Source organism: Rhinolophus ferrumequinum, chromosome 15 (genome assembly GCF_004115265.2).
Source record: "Rhinolophus ferrumequinum isolate MPI-CBG mRhiFer1 chromosome 15, mRhiFer1_v1.p, whole genome shotgun sequence".
NCBI classification, from domain to species: domain Eukaryota; kingdom Metazoa; phylum Chordata; class Mammalia; order Chiroptera; family Rhinolophidae; genus Rhinolophus; species Rhinolophus ferrumequinum.
Genome location: NC_046298.1, coordinates 38090977 through 38106233, shown reverse-complemented (window position 1 = coordinate 38106233; position 15257 = coordinate 38090977). Strand labels below are relative to the sequence as shown.

At 46.2% G+C, this 15257-nt stretch overlaps 1 protein-coding gene across 1 annotated transcript; it reads left to right on the top strand.

Annotated features, from left to right (window-relative positions):
- Positions 1-7014: 7014 nt before the first annotated feature.
- LOC117034888 (galectin-7-like) lies at positions 7015-9327 on the top strand. Its single transcript, XM_033128319.1, has 4 exons — positions 7015-7109; positions 7497-7585; positions 8283-8481; positions 9152-9327. Exons 1-4 carry the CDS (start codon positions 7095-7097, stop codon positions 9263-9265), a joined length of 417 nt encoding a protein of 138 aa, XP_032984210.1. The 5' UTR covers positions 7015-7094; the 3' UTR covers positions 9266-9327.
- The last annotated feature ends 5930 nt before the right edge of the window (positions 9328-15257 follow it).

Here is a 15257-nt window from a genome sequence, read left to right as displayed (position 1 = left end):
CTCCAGCCTCCACCTGCCCCAGGACATCACTGTCATTCCTCAGCATTCAATAGTCACAAAGTTCATTTGTCATGAAAAGAAAAAAGAGGAGATTCCAACAGGCTGAGTTGACTGAGTTTTGCCCTCGTTCAGGAAATAACTTTGGTGAAAAGTAGCCAATTACACCCATGGTGTTTGGAGAAATTGAAAATCCCAGGCTCTGTAAATGTCAGCTTCTTGGTGACTGGTTTTTGTTTGTTGTTTGTTTGTTTTGTTCACAGTGAAGATAGCCCAGGGGCCACTTTGGTTTTGTAGATGAACTTTCAAATGAAAAAAAAAATGACACAATAAAAAAATCTGACTTTTTCTTGAGCTAGGAAGCCCACTGGAATCCTTACAGTTCTATTTATCAATATAGTAAGTTCTACCAATGCAATCACTGCCACGTTTGGTTCCTTGATAAACTTAGTTCATTAAAGTCTCAAATATTTTAGGCTGCATGAGGGATTTTTCTTTGGATTGAGTTTGAAGTTTTTCTGTTGCCCAATGAAGTCTCCAAGTCATAAGTTCTTGTACATTTCCTTGCTTGAATTGTAAGCGTACTGTAAGCATTGAATTGTAAGCATACTGAACTCTCCTCAGTTCCTACCTTTCTTCCCTTCCTGCCTCTACTGGACTATTGGATACTACAGCCTTTAGGTGGGTGAGCAAGCTCTTTCTCCTGGGGGTGGGGAGGCCATGGGGGCCTCAGTGGGCTGAGGGAACATTTCTCCCCTGAGGACTGGGTCCTGCTTGGAGGTAAGAGGAGCAGGTGAGGAGGGTGCTCAGCAGAGGGCTGGTCCTCAGGGCCTGTGGTGGGAAGGATAAAGAGGGCAGCAGGAAAGGAGGAGCATAGCCCTCACCAGGGAATAGGCATCTGTGCAGGGCCCACTGAGAGGTGCTGCACTCAGCAGGGCCAAGAGGGTGACCCCTGGGAAGGAAATACAGTGTGTCAGGATGGAAGACCAGAGCCCATTCTCTCACACTCATTAAAGGAGGTACAGATATGGAAAAGGGGCAATGACCACAAACCCTGTGACCTTACATTGGAATTAGAGGACCACATGTGAACTAATGGTTTCATGAGTTGGGTTTCATTTGGGGGTGGGGCCAGTGTCTGTATTTTTAAAAAGTTTATATTTTATTAAAATATAAGTAACATAATACTTACCATTTTAACCATTTTTTAAAAAAGATTTTACTAGGGAAGGGGAACAGGGCTTTATTGGGGAACAGTGTGTATCTCCAGGACTTTTTTTTGTGGGGGGAACAGTAGTGTGTTTTTCCCAGGACTCATCAGCTCCAACCAAGTCAAGTTGTTGTCCTTTCAGTCTTAGTTGTGGAGGGCACAGCTCAGCTCCAGGTCCAGTCACCGTTGTCAGTTGCAGGGCGCAGCCCACTATCCCTTGCAGGAGTCGAGGAATTGAACTGACAGCCTTGTGGTTGAGAGGACGCACTCCAACCAACTGAGCCATCTGGCCACCTGGGAGCTCAGTGGCAGCTTACCGACCCACTCTAGTTGAGGAGGGCGCAGTACCCAATAGTAGGCTGTAGTATCCAATAGTCCTAAAGTCCTACTATCCAAGGCTGTAGTATCCAATAGTCCAGTTGAGGAAGGAAGGGAAGAAAGGTAGGAACTGAGGAGAGGGAACAACTCGCATCCAACAGGCAGACCTGTTGCCCAGAGCCCACGCTCTAACCAACTGAGCCACCCATCTGCCCCCGTTTTAACCATTTTTAAATGTATTACAGTTCTGTGGGACTAAGTACTTCCACATTTTGGGGCAAACATAACACCACCCATCTCCAGAACATTTTAATCTTGCCCAATTCAGTCTCTGTACCCACTAAACACTAACTCCCCATTCCCCTCCCCTAGCCCTGGCCACCCCCATTCTACTTTCTGTCTCTATGAATCTGACAACTTCAGAGACCTGTATGAATGGAATCATACAGTATTTGCCCTTCTATGACTGATGAGTATGTACACGTATAGAAGAGAAATCAATACAGATGTAAATATGTGTGTGTGTGTTGAAGGTGGCAAAATATGCCACCTCAAAACTAGGTCCCTTTGGCATAAGGCTTATTTTGAGCTACAGGCACTTACAAAACAGCAGATGTAAGAAGGGCATTCCTACTTCCCCTTTCTTCCTGAAATCAAGAGATGAAAACTCCCATATGAAAAACTCCCTCCCAGAAGGAAAGTACCAAAAGGGAGGTAACTTTCTTATCATCACATTGAGACCTAGATACAAACAGGCCTTGTTAAAATAATTCTTATCTTCCTTTAGCCTCCCCAAATATTAGTTTAGTTACTTTCCAACAATTGTTCAACTGCATAGAAAAACATGTAGGTTTAGCCATTTCTCTGAGTTCTCATTTCCTCCTGAGGGCTGCTGTGTCATGTAAAACGAAACGTCAATAAATGAGTGTGCATTTCTCTTGTTAATCTGTCAGTTTGACACATCAGTTTAGTCCTCAGGCCTAGCTGAAATATCCTAGGAGGGTAGAGGTAAAATTTTGCCTCCCCTACAATGTACAGACAGACACCTGTACTCATATATCACTACCTCTCGAGGGGGCCTAGGGACAGACACATGAATAGCAGTGAGCACACCTGTGCCCAGATCTGGTTGCTAAGATTGTACCTTTCTCTACTCAAGGAACTCCTGTAGCAATAAATGGCTGTTCCAAGGCTCGGACAGGGCACGTATAAGATGTACCAGGAACAACTTACTGTGTCAGAAAGGAAGAAAGTGGTCTCCAAGTGCTGGGCCATGTTGCACAGGTACACGAGCTCGCCTGCAGCACTCCCACAGGCTGACTCTGGGAAGCGAGGGTCATGCATGACAATACGGTGAATAAGAAGGCGCCATGAGTCTAAGCTGATGCCGTCTTACCTTCTTAGCACTGTTCTAATGCAAATGTCATCAACTGGATCGCTAATAAACAACAGACATTTATTTGCCAGGGCTCTGGAGGCTGGAAAGTCCAAGAACAAGGGGCTGACATATTAGGCGTCTGGCAAGAAGTGATTTCTTGCTCATAGACAGGCTTCTTCTTGCTGTGTCCTCACACGCCTGAACAGGCAAAGGAACTCTCTAGGTCCCTTTATAAGAGCACAAATCCCACTCCTGAGGGCTCTCCTTTCATGACCTCATCTCCTCCCAAGGCCCCACCTTCCAATACCATCCCTTTGGGATTAGGCTTCAACATAGGAAATTGTGGGGACACAAACATTCAGTATATAGCAGATGCAAATAATGAAAAGATAGAAATGATCGAAGTGTGATGAAGAACTTGATTTTTGCATGATTTCTAAGCACTTCACTACAAAATGCTTACTAATGACAAAGGACAAATGGATAGTTCTATGATTAGAAGCCCAGCAGGTGCAACTAATCATGTGAACCAAGTCAACTTCACCAGCACTGGGACACGTGGAGGCATGTGGGCAGCTTGACAGGATACACAGTGTCACTTCTGTGGTTTTTCTACACAAAGTGCATAATCTGAATCTAATGACAGGAGATCATCCACCTGTAACCTTCCAAAATGTCCAGGACTTGAAGACAAAGGAAAACTGAGGACCGTTCCAGACTGAAGGAGGCGGAGACTAAGAAGACATGATGACAACCAATAAACGCCAGGTCTGAACTGGATCCTCTGCTACAGGAACGTGATGGATCAACAGGCAGAATGGGAATGGAGTCCCAAGATGAGGTGGCAGTGGGGGCTCAGCATTGACATCCTGCTACTGGTGGGTGTAGGCGAATGTCCTCTTCACAGAAAACACTCACTAGAGTGTGCAGGGGTGATGAGGCTCCCTGTTGGCAACTTAATCTCATAAGGCTGTACAGTGGTCCCTTGGTTTTCGAATGTAATCCGTTCCGGAAGACCATTCGAGTTCTGAAACGTTCGAAAACAGCCGACAGCAAGGCCTCAGGATCTTACACTCAGCAGAAGCCGTGTGACATGTTTGACTTCCGAGACGTGTGCGAAAACCAGAACATTTACTTCCGGGTTTACGGCGCTCATAAACCGAAATGTTCATCAACTGAGACATTCAAAAACCGAAGTACTACTGTATTTGCAACTAATCTGTAAGTTTGCAAATGTTTCACAGTGTGAATCTTCAGTACTTTTAAATGTTCCGTACTGTTTTTAATGTAATAGAAATATCATTAAATGAAATACACAAGTCTAAATCATGACTCATTTATATTCTTTAAGTTGGAGACACAAGGCTCCTTTAGTATTTTAATATGCCAAAATTCTTTGAAACATTGCACATACTTAATCCATCAAGATAAATACCTTTTAAAGGCATCATAACCACTCCACTAAGATGACTATAATAAAAAAGAAAGACAACAAAAACTGTTTGTAAGAATGTGGAGATGTGGGACCATATTCTGCTCGTGGGACTGGAACATTGTGCAGGTGCTGTGGGAAACACTGTGACAGTTCAGATTAAACAGTTACCACGTGACCCAAAAATCCCACTCTTCCTTATCCCCAAGAGAAATGGTAACATATGTCCCTACAAAAATTTATATATTAATCTCATAAAAAGCATTATTCATAAGAGTTGAAACAGGATATTCATTATCCAAATGTGGAAATATTCTAATTATCCAGCCAGTGATGGTAGATAAACCAAATGTGGTCTATCCAAAAACGGAACATTATTTGGCCATAAAAGTATTGATAAATACTACAACATGGGTGAACCTTGAAAACACTATACTGAAAGAAGCCAGACATAAAAGGCCTCATAGTGTATGATTCCAAATGAAATGTCTAGAAGAAACAAATCCTGGCCCCCTACTTCTTTCTTTTCATGGCAAATGAACTTTGTGGCTATTGAATGCTGAGGAATGACAGGGGTGTCTTGGGACAGGTGGAGGCTGGAAGAAACTCGATTGGGGTTTTCCTGTTTGTCTACCTGTTTGTCAAAACTCATCAAAGAATCCTGTTAAAATCTGCATGATTGATGAACGTGAAGTGTAGCTTGAGAGTAAAGAGTTTTGGGAATTAAATGCACTCACTACTTATTTGAAAATGAAAAACGATGCTCTTGAAAATGTATTTCCATATTTGATATGAAGATAATCAACACAAGTGAATGAGAATCATCAAAGATGGGAATATCTGAGCTACGAGAAATGGACCAGAAATCAAACTGATAACAGAATGAGTGCAAACATTTGGCCAAACACCAAAGTCAAGTTTGGATTTGCAGGTTGGCAGATGTGAAGAAATATCTTGCCACAATGAGGAAATCAGGGAGAAGATGAGTCCCTGGGATACAGTAACAGTACAAAATGGGACAAGAAATGGCCACCCTCACTGGTAAGAGCCATGGAGTCCATCGTTCTGGGAATCTCTCCACCCCAAGCTGTTGGTGCTATACCCTCAAACCCCTCTGTCCTCTGTTTAAAGTCCGATGACATGCCCTTGTCACACAGATCTGGGGTCCAGCCCAGGCCCTGGCGCCTTCTTGCTGAGTAGCCTTCGCTGAGAGTCTGCCCCTCTCTAAGGCTCAGTTTTCTCCTCTGCAAAACGGGGGCGCTTGTAGCCCTCGTCTAAATGTAGCTGGCCATCCTCCCTCTCCAAGGCACTTGCTTCTCCAACTGCACCACTTCCTGGGTGCCTCCTGTGTGGTGAGGGGGATGGAGAGTCTAGGAGGCTTGGGGAGCCGTGGGGGACCGTGCATGAGGGGCTGAGTCTGCTTGTCTCCACCCAAAGTTTCCATTCCAGAGCAGTCTCTGCCCCAGGCCTCTTCCCGCTGTGGGTGAGGCAGAGTGGAGGTGGGGGTGGGGCAGTAGAAGCAAAGAGGTGGGCTGCTAGGCTGTAGCAGGGGTATCTGCTCAGCTCCCCACCTTCCCTCTCCCCTACCTTCTACAATCATCTTTCAGCATTCTCCCACAGCCCCGCCATACCTTTCCTATTCTAGATTCCTCTTTTTGAGTCTTGGGCTATGGGGTCTGGAAATGGGCCTGGGTGGAGGGTCCCACTTTGTTCTCTTCCTTGGTCTGAGGGTTGGGTGGGTCCTAGGACACCCCCACACTCCACCCCCCTTGTCTTGAAACCAGGTGGGAGAGTGGTAGTAGTTCTGGAAGACAGAAAAAGAGACAGATGCAAAGGAGAGAAACAGGACAGGAACACCTGGAAGGCAGAGTCAGACACTGGGACACAGAGACCCAGACACAGTGACAGAGAGACTAGGGCATTCCCAGAGACAGAATAAACGAGACAGAAGTTCCAGAGACTAAGAAAGCCAGAGACACAGGCACCATAGTATTGCACAGCTACGTCTTTCGGCAAATGGCTTCCTCTTTCTGAGCCTCAGTTTCCTTGTCTAACGTGGGGGCGATCCATGCCCGTCCCTCACGGCGTGTGTGTGCATCAGTGAAGTCTCGCATATGCTCGGCAGACCCAGAGGCTTAGTAAATGGCAGCTGTTATTTTTTTCTTCCTTCTTTCACCCATATTTACTGAGCACTTACTGTGTGCCAGGCACCGCGGCTCCAGGCACTAGGGTACAGCACTGCACATCAGGCACAAACCCTGCCCCTTAGAGCTCCCTTTTCCAGTATTGTTGTTGTCATGGTTACCGTTATATTACAGAAGCATAGACTGGAATTTCGGTGGAGACACAACCCTAGCCCCAAGCAGCAGTTCCTAACCTGGGATAGGGGTCAGAGTTCCAGCCCCCCACTTAGTCTCTCAGGCCTCAAGTTTTCCATGACAAAATGGGCATAAGAGCTTTTCTCTGTACCAGGCAGCAGGAAGATAAGCTGGATGGATGGTGGCTTGATGAGCCTTCTCTGTTGTTGTTATTGTTGTTATTAAATTCTCTCTATCATTATTAGCTCAAAGGAGAGAGGCAGTTCACCTGGGAACACTCAGTGAATGGAGGCAGCTAAGAGGCCCCAGGGTCTATACCAGGTGTGGGCGGTGGGTGTGTAAAGGGATGGGGTGAGTCAGCAGGGCCTGCCACGCCTGCTTTGGCTTAAGGTCCCAGCAGCCATACCCACCACCACCATTGCCAGTCCCATCATCGCAGCCATGGCAGGAAGCTCTGTGAGTGTTTGGGGACCTGGGGCTTGGGAGGATCTTGGACCCAAGGTTGCTCCAGACTAGGAGAGGGGCTGGGACCTGGCTGAACTCACCTTTTCCAAAAGAGAAAGTGGGTGTTCTGGTGTGCTGTGAAGTGTTTGGGCGCTGGCTTCTGGGTGGACCCAACCTATCCTAACGCTCCCAACTCCTGGTGGTGCCTCCTCTTGATTTCTCTCTCTTTGAATATTTTTCTCTGAATTCTTTGTGTTTCACTCTCCAACCCCTTCCCTGTCTCTGACTTTCTTTTCTTCTCTCTGTGCCCTTTCTTCTCTGTTTCTGCTGGTCAGCGTCCTGGTTGTTTTCTCCTGGGGTGGCCCTGGTTCACTCGCCTCCACACCCCGGCTTTTGCAGAATGTGCCCCACAAGACCTCGCTGCCCGAGGGCATCAGAGTCGGCACCGTGATGAGAATTCGTGGTGTTGTCCCTGATAAAGCTGGCAGGTGAGACCTCAGTGTGATCCCATGCCCCCGAGGTAAGGGGGTGCTGGGAACTCTCCAGGCTCATGTGAGCCCGACTTCTTACAGCTGAGATGTGAGGGTCCCAGGGTCACCTTTGCACACCAGGGGTCTTGGAATTCCCAGGCCATTTCCAAGCTTCTGGAACCTGAGGTCTTCACACCTTCGTCTCCTAACTGTGGAGCTGGGGTCCAGGACAATGTCAGGGTTCCTACCTATAGTCCTATGACTTCCAGATTTTGTCCCCAGGAACTGTGGAAATACGTCCTGTGATCTGGGGGTGTCCTGGGCACCTGGAAGGCCTAAGCAATCACTCCTATGACTTCCTGGGTCCGGGAACTTCAAAGTTCCTGGAAATAGGGTGTCTGTAAATCTTAGAGTTATTGGTATTGTTACCAGCCCTTGGGGTCGCCCTGGCCATCAATACCTCCTCAGATCCAAGACGGTGGAAATGAGGGGGACCTAGGCGATAGCACAGTGACCCTTGCTAGATGGATTGTATCTAGGCCCCCAATAACTGTTTGGCCACCCTGGAATGTGGGCTCCCTGGCCACCGGTCCACAACGCTTCCTCTGTGGTTTGTGACATACTCAGGTCCCTGTAAACCTGGATGTATTCTTGCACTGGTTAGTCCCGGTCCATTAGCTCCTGACTTATCCGACATCCACCCCCCCACCCCCAGGTTTTATGTAAACCTGCTGTGCAATGAGGAGAACGGTGAGGCCGCTCTGCATTTCAACCCCCGGCTGGACGAGTCCGCGGTGGTCTTCAACACCAAGGAACGGGGCACCTGGGGCAAGGAGGAGCGTGGCCATGGCTTTCCCTTCCAGCGTGGGCAGCCCTTCGACGTGTTCCTCATCTCCACCGAGAAAGGCTTCAAGGTGCGTCTCTGCCACACGCGTGGGCGCCATGAGCCAGGTCACTCCTGTCGTTGGAGGCCTGCAAGGCCCTGGTGGAGGTGGGGAGCAAAGGCGTGGCCAAGGCCGGGCAGTTGTCCCCAGTCCCTCTCACTCCCGTGGCGCAACCCCACTGGTGTGAGAGGGCAAGTGTGTGCAGGGCAGGGACAGAGCGAGTAAGAGCCAAGTGCCCAGAGGGTGGGGGTCCTAGCGGAGAGGCGTGGCCCCGACTTCCACCCAGGACCCTACTCCCTGTTCAGTGCCACCTGAGGTCAGGGCTCTGCGGCAGAGGCAAGGATGGACTGGGAGACAGGGCTCAGAAACAAGTGCGAGCAGGAGCGGTCTCTGCAGACCCTCCACCACCCAGCCTTTCGCGCCACTTTAAATCTGCGCGTCCGCGTCCGGAGTGAGGCAGTGGACGCCGTGTTCGTGGTAATAACACCTACCGCAAACACTTACAAAGCGCTCATGTGCCAACAGTCAACTCATTGCATCCTCAGGACAAGGGGTTAGATGAACATTTGGCGGTTTTCCCACTGGGGACCTGGGGCCAGGCGGGTGACGTGGTTGCCCGGTCACACTGCGCGGGTCCGAGTCGGGAAGGAACCCCGCAGTGGCCTCGGCCACTTTAAGCACCAACCCCTCGGCCCTGCAGGTGGTGGTCGGAGACTCGGAATTCCACAACTTCCACTACCGCATCCAGCCCGAGCACGTGCGCGTGATGGAGGTGGGCGGCGACCTGCAGCTGGAGTCTGTGAAGATCTTCTGAGCGGGCGCGGGGACAGAGTCCCGGGCCTGGATGGCAAATAAAGTCATAGCCCTGGGCACCTCCTCTGTGTCTCTGTCTCCTTCATGTAGACGAGGAAAGCAGTTCAGAGAGGGTTGGACACTGACTCGGGTCACACAGCAATTCCGTGGCCGAGGGGGTGTCGGGGCCTCAATCAGCGAGGCAGCTTGTCTGGACCGCTTGGGCTGGTCCTCCTGCAGCACTTTGCAAAGCATCAGGTGGTCATGCTGTTGGGGTGATCTGGTGGAGTTTGTGGTGCTCTAGCCCGATCTGGGTGCCCCCTCAGCGGATCTAACCGAGCTCCACACCCGTCTATCTGCAAACAGGGGGCCGAGGCCCCACACGACTGGCCCCTTGGAGACCCCAACCTCTCGGAGATGGGGCATGAGATCTCTCAGGCCCTCGCGCCACTCCTCCCGTTCCCACCTCTCGGGACTCCTCTGACCTCTCAGTGCCTGGAGACGTTCGGGCGGGGCCGAGCTGGGGAGCAGATCCGGGCGTTGCCCGTCTCCCATCTGTCCCCGAGTCCGGATAGGCTCCCGCCCCTGTGCGCCCCTGGGCAGACGCATAGTGAAGCGGCAGGAGCCCAGCGGGCCGCCGGAGACTGGAAGGGCGGAGCTCCTGTGTCCCCGCTGCCGTGTTGTGCCCAATGCCCACATTTCTTCCCCCTCGGCTCCCACGAATGGTTCTGGAGAGGAAGGGAAGCAGACGCTCTGGGACAGACGCCCAGTTTAACCCCGACCGCCAGGTGGTGATTGTCTGGGGGCTTTCTTTTCGCCACCAAGTGGCCGGGCTGGGGGGTTGGGGTAGCCAGGACCACGCGAGCACCACCAGCCCCGCACCCTCCGCGAGGCGCTCGGATCGGCGTGTGTCTGAGCTGTGGGATGGAGCCCGGGCGGGTGGCAGCGGACCAGTCCCGCACCTTGGGTTGGGTTCCGAGTTCCGGGAAAGCCCCGAGCCCCGCCCCGGCCGGGTGTGTCGCCGCATGGCCCCCGGGACCTTGCGAATCTTGGGACTTGTCGCCCCCTTGTGGCTGCTGCGGACTTTGCAATCTTGGCGATTTGTGCAGGAGCCGGGTCTGTTACCTTGGTTTCGACTGCGGCGGAGTGCAAAATCCTGCGGCACCAGCAAGACTGGACTAAGTTCAAGAATTTTTCAGGCACCCATTGGTACTCAGGGCTTATTGTTAAATGAATTAATTTTTATTTCATTGGTCTGTGTCATGTAGTTTTTGAACATGGTAAAAAATTGTAAAGATAACATATCCATGTAAGCTACAAGTTTCAAAAATATACAGTGAAAAGTAAGTCACTATTGGCCTACCTGGTAAAGATGGTTGGGGTCTGAGGATTAGATGGTGATTAGGTAATGATCCATCTGTGTTAATTTCCTGATTTTCACCTTTGTCGTACCGTGTGTATAGTGCAGAGTGTTGCTTTTTTGTACAAAATACAGAGTAAAGTATTTGAAGGTGAAGAGGCAGAATGTTGGCAACTTACTCATAAATGGCTCAGAAAAAAAACTGAAATTTGTACTGTATTTAAAACTTTTTGTTTTTCACTTCAAATATATACATATACCAAATAGATAGATAGATAGATAGATAGATAGATAGATAGACAGATAGATATCCTATTGGTTCTGTTTCCTTGGAGAACCCTGATTAATACAAGTGTATTAATTTTGAATATTGTAGCTAAAAATATCTCGTTTTATTTTGAAATTTTTATTAATGTGTTATTTTCACATTTTATTCCATCAACTTTATTGCTTTTGTGTATGTCCATTTTATTACTGTGGCGTTTTGAGTATTCATTTGTCAGAATTCTTTATTAATGAAGGATACTAAACTCTTTTCTGTCACATATGTTGCAAGTATGTTGCACATACTTCACGGTTTCCTGCTGTCACTTGCATTTAAATATTGTTTCAATGCTTACCTGATGCACAGAAGCTTTTGATTGATTTCATAGTCAAATTTACAGTTTCCCCTTGCAATTGCATACATTGTTTTTATGCTAGAAAATCCTTTTCAACTCTAAGATATTTTCAGTTCTTTGTAAATTTTACATTCCATTCTTTAATCCATCTAGAACTGACATATTTTTCAAAGTGTTAACTGAACAATGACAATCACTGTGTCATTGATGTGAGTTGACACCATAAGTAGTCAGCAAATTCTGAAACATGATGAGGTGTATTTTTAGGTTTTCTCTTCTTCCATTGTTCTGTTTGTGTTACTATAACACTGTTTATTTTAGTTTTATAACATATGTTAATATTTAGTAGGGCAAGTCCTACTTATTTACTTTTCCTTCAGAGATACTTCAGAATGAATGTTGCAACTCTCCTTCTCCCCAACTCCAATCCCATCTGTTTTTTTTTTAAAGTAACAGCTTTATTGAGATATAGTTCACACACTGCACAGTTTACCTTTATAAAACATATGAATCAATGTTTTTTTTAGCATATTCACTGGGTTGTGCAACCATCATTGCAATACAATTTTGTTTGTTGATTTACCCTAGTTTTACACTTTTGTATAAATTGGTATGTTATAATTTTGTTATGTTGTTATTGTTATAACTGATATTCTTGGCTTTCCTTTAGTCATTGTTGCACGCTTTCTGTTTTTACTTCTTATGATTCCCAGCATTTTTCTTTGTTTTTTGACCTTAGCCAAATAGATTATATTTTCTTCTCTTTTCTTTTTAAGCTATTCCTTTGACTTGAAAGCTATATATCCTATTCTTATTCTACTAGTGATTAACTATAGATTTTTTAAAGCCCATACTTGAACCTATGGTTACTTAATTATCAATGTCAAGAATTAAATGTTGTCTGTTAACTCTCCCCATGTAATATGAAGGAGATAATATAATTATTCTTTCTTCCCAGTAGCTCATTCCAGTTTTTGTTGACATAGTTTGGGGTTTTATTATTCTTTTCCCCTTCTTTCCCAGTATTTGAGCTTCTATGTGCCCACCAAAGCAGCATGAAAGAGACAAAGGCCAGTCCAGCCTGCAAAATCAGTTTTAATGATCAGTGCAATTGTTTTTAGATAATATTTGTTCTGCTTTTGAAACAATCGCAAACATATAGAAAAATTCCCCAGACAGGCTCTCTTAATGGACAAAGTTAGGAAACCCTGGGGCTTTGGGCAACTCATATCTCACAGCTGCGTCTCTCTCTCGCTGGGAAGTGCCTTTTGTCACAGGGAATTGCCTCACCCATCATTATGCCTCTCCCAGGGGGTGGCCCATGCTAATGACAGAAGGTACCAGAATACAAAGGCCAGGTGCCCTTGCCTCCATGTGGAACAACTCTAAGCAGCCATCCCAGCTCCAGCGTTCTTCACAGCATTGTCTGAGGCTTCCTCCAACCAGGTTGTGTGTCAGCTTTCCTCTCCGTCCAGTCCTGTCCCCATCACTTCCTTTTGAGGGTGTCTGCTGAGACCACTCCCCAGTAACCCTTCCGCATGCAGCTCTTTGTCTCATAGTCTGTTTCTAAGGAACTGAGTGATATAAATATATGTGTCATTTAAGTGACACTGTATGTTGGGGCTATCAGTTGGCCTGAGCTGGAACGTATACTTCCCGAATAGTAAGCCAGCATCTTATCAAAAGCCAAATAGACAATTACTGCAAGGGCTTCAACAACTTGTCTCTGAGAAACACCAGAGACTTCATTAATTAACATGATGAGTGTTAGAAATGGATTTCTATTGGGTATTAAGTGGCTTATCAATAATTAGCATAATGTGTGTTAAAAAGGGACTGTTATTGGTAGCATGCAATGTTGGCTAAAATATTGTAGACACTTCCCACCCTTGTTTAAATAGTGTGTAAGAATCCAGTAAACCTTCATCATTCACCATCAGGAATGCAGCCCAAATGTGAGTTCTAAATGATCCTTCAGTCAGCAGTTCCAGGATTCTGGTCACCTGATGCCCGCTATATGGATAACTGAATATGGTCCTCAAGGATGTGGTCAAGTTCACCTCAAATGCACCTTTTATGACAGATGAGTTTAGAACACCTAGACAGCTAGCCTGCTGGGAGTTCATCAAAATTACAGAAGAGGTTGTGAGCCCATTTTTGTTCCTGCCTGCTTGCTATTAATCAACAACGACTGCTCTGTCTCTAGCTGGTCTATGCTAGTCAGGACTCAGCTCCCCTCCATCTGTGTGGCCTTCATTCTCCAGCATACTTGCCTTCTGATGGATATTGATTAAAGACAACTTAGTCATGTTGAAGTATCAGTTCTTCTTGGGAGGTGTCAGTATCTGCCAAGAATTGATGCGAGGCTTTTCCTCTACACAACCTCACTACCAGGTAATTTGTTGCAATGAAAGCTCTCCAAAGGAATTCTGACACATGCGCGGATATTTAATAAACCAGGGTTTCTCTGAAAAGTGGTAAGTAAAGGGAAAGGATTAAGAAAGTATCCTGTCTTTCTTTTATGAACTGTACTTCAGGGCAACTAAAGTAAATAGCAGGTAAGGGGACGTATCCTTTTATATAACATCCCAGGTACTATTGGGTTGGTGCAAAAGGAATTGCTGTTTTTGCCATTATTTTTAACCTTTTAAACCATAATTACTTTTGCACCAGCCTAATACATGAAGCTGAAATGCTAGCATTAGCACATCACCATTTTGCCACCCCACTCTTGCATCAACAGGTGTAGGGAGTGAGCACGTGCTGCTAACATCACAAATGCAGAGACAACCAGGTGGAAAAGCCAAGCACCTCCTAGGAAGTCATGTTGCCCCCAAACCAAGCCTGCAACTAAGGAAGCATCTAGAGCTAACACCCAATTTATGGGGTGACAGGAGACAGACACACATGGTAAATGCCAGTAGGGGGTGCCTTAGCCAGATTCAGACTGTGGGAAACCCTCCACGATAAAGGATCCAGGTTTTCAGCAAAAAAAATGGAGAGAGAGAGAGAGAGAGAGAGAGAGAGAGAGAGAGAGAGAGAGAGAGGAGAAAAGACCTACAGGTTAAAAGAGATTTAAGAGACATGTTAATTGCAGTGAATCCACCTTATTTGGGCTCTGACTCAAATAAATTACTAACAATTTTATAACATTTACGAGATAATTGGAAATGTGGAGACCAACTGAATATTTGATGATTTTAAAGAATTATTGTAAATGAATAATTTTACTGGTTTTGGTTGTCTTTAACAGTTTTTATACTTTTAGAGAAATATATTAAAATATTTACTGAGAAAATGAATCAAATATATGGTGATGGAAGGAGAACTGACTCCGGGTGGTGAACACAAAATGGGATTTATAGATGATGTAATGCAGAACTGTACACGTGAAATCTATGTAATTTTACTAACAATTGTCACCCCAATAAATTAAAGGAAAAAAAAGAAACGATGTCTGAGATTTTCTTCAAAATGATATAAAAAGCATGAGGTGGTGTATAAATGAGGCAGGATGTTAACAATTGTTGAAGCTGGGTGACGGGGATGTGATATTCTGTCTACTTTTGTTCATGTTTTAAGTTTTCTGAAGCAATAAGTACTTCTTAAAGAACAGGATCGTACCACGGGTATTCTTTTGAGGCTGCTTTTTCTCATTCCGCATTATGTTTCTAAGATTCACCCGGCTTGTAGCTGCAGTGCATCCAATTTTGAGTTCTGTGTCATCCTCCCTTGTATGACTGTAGCACAATTTTCTCATTTTGTTGATGGATATTTGAGTTGTTTTCAGATTTTTGCTATTAAAAACTGTGCTGCTATGAACATTTTTACACATGCCTCCTGGAACACAGGTATCTGGATACATTTATCTGGTGGAATTGCTGGGTCACAGGGTAGGTACTGACTGAGTAATGCCAGATTGTCTTCCAAAGTGTCAAAGTGTTTGTACCCAGTTATACCTCTCTATCTGCTCTCCTGTTGCTCCACATCCCTGCCAACCCTGCCAACACCTGCCAATTTTAGGCTTCTTAATT

Coding starts and splice junctions, on each gene's coding strand:
- LOC117034888 (XM_033128319.1), top strand. Junction 7,586..8,282: donor GTCCCTGATAAAGCTGGCAG/GTGAGACCTCAG, acceptor CCCCACCCCCAG/GTTTTATGTAAACCTGCTGT. Junction 8,482..9,151: donor CCACCGAGAAAGGCTTCAAG/GTGCGTCTCTGC, acceptor TCGGCCCTGCAG/GTGGTGGTCGGAGACTCGGA.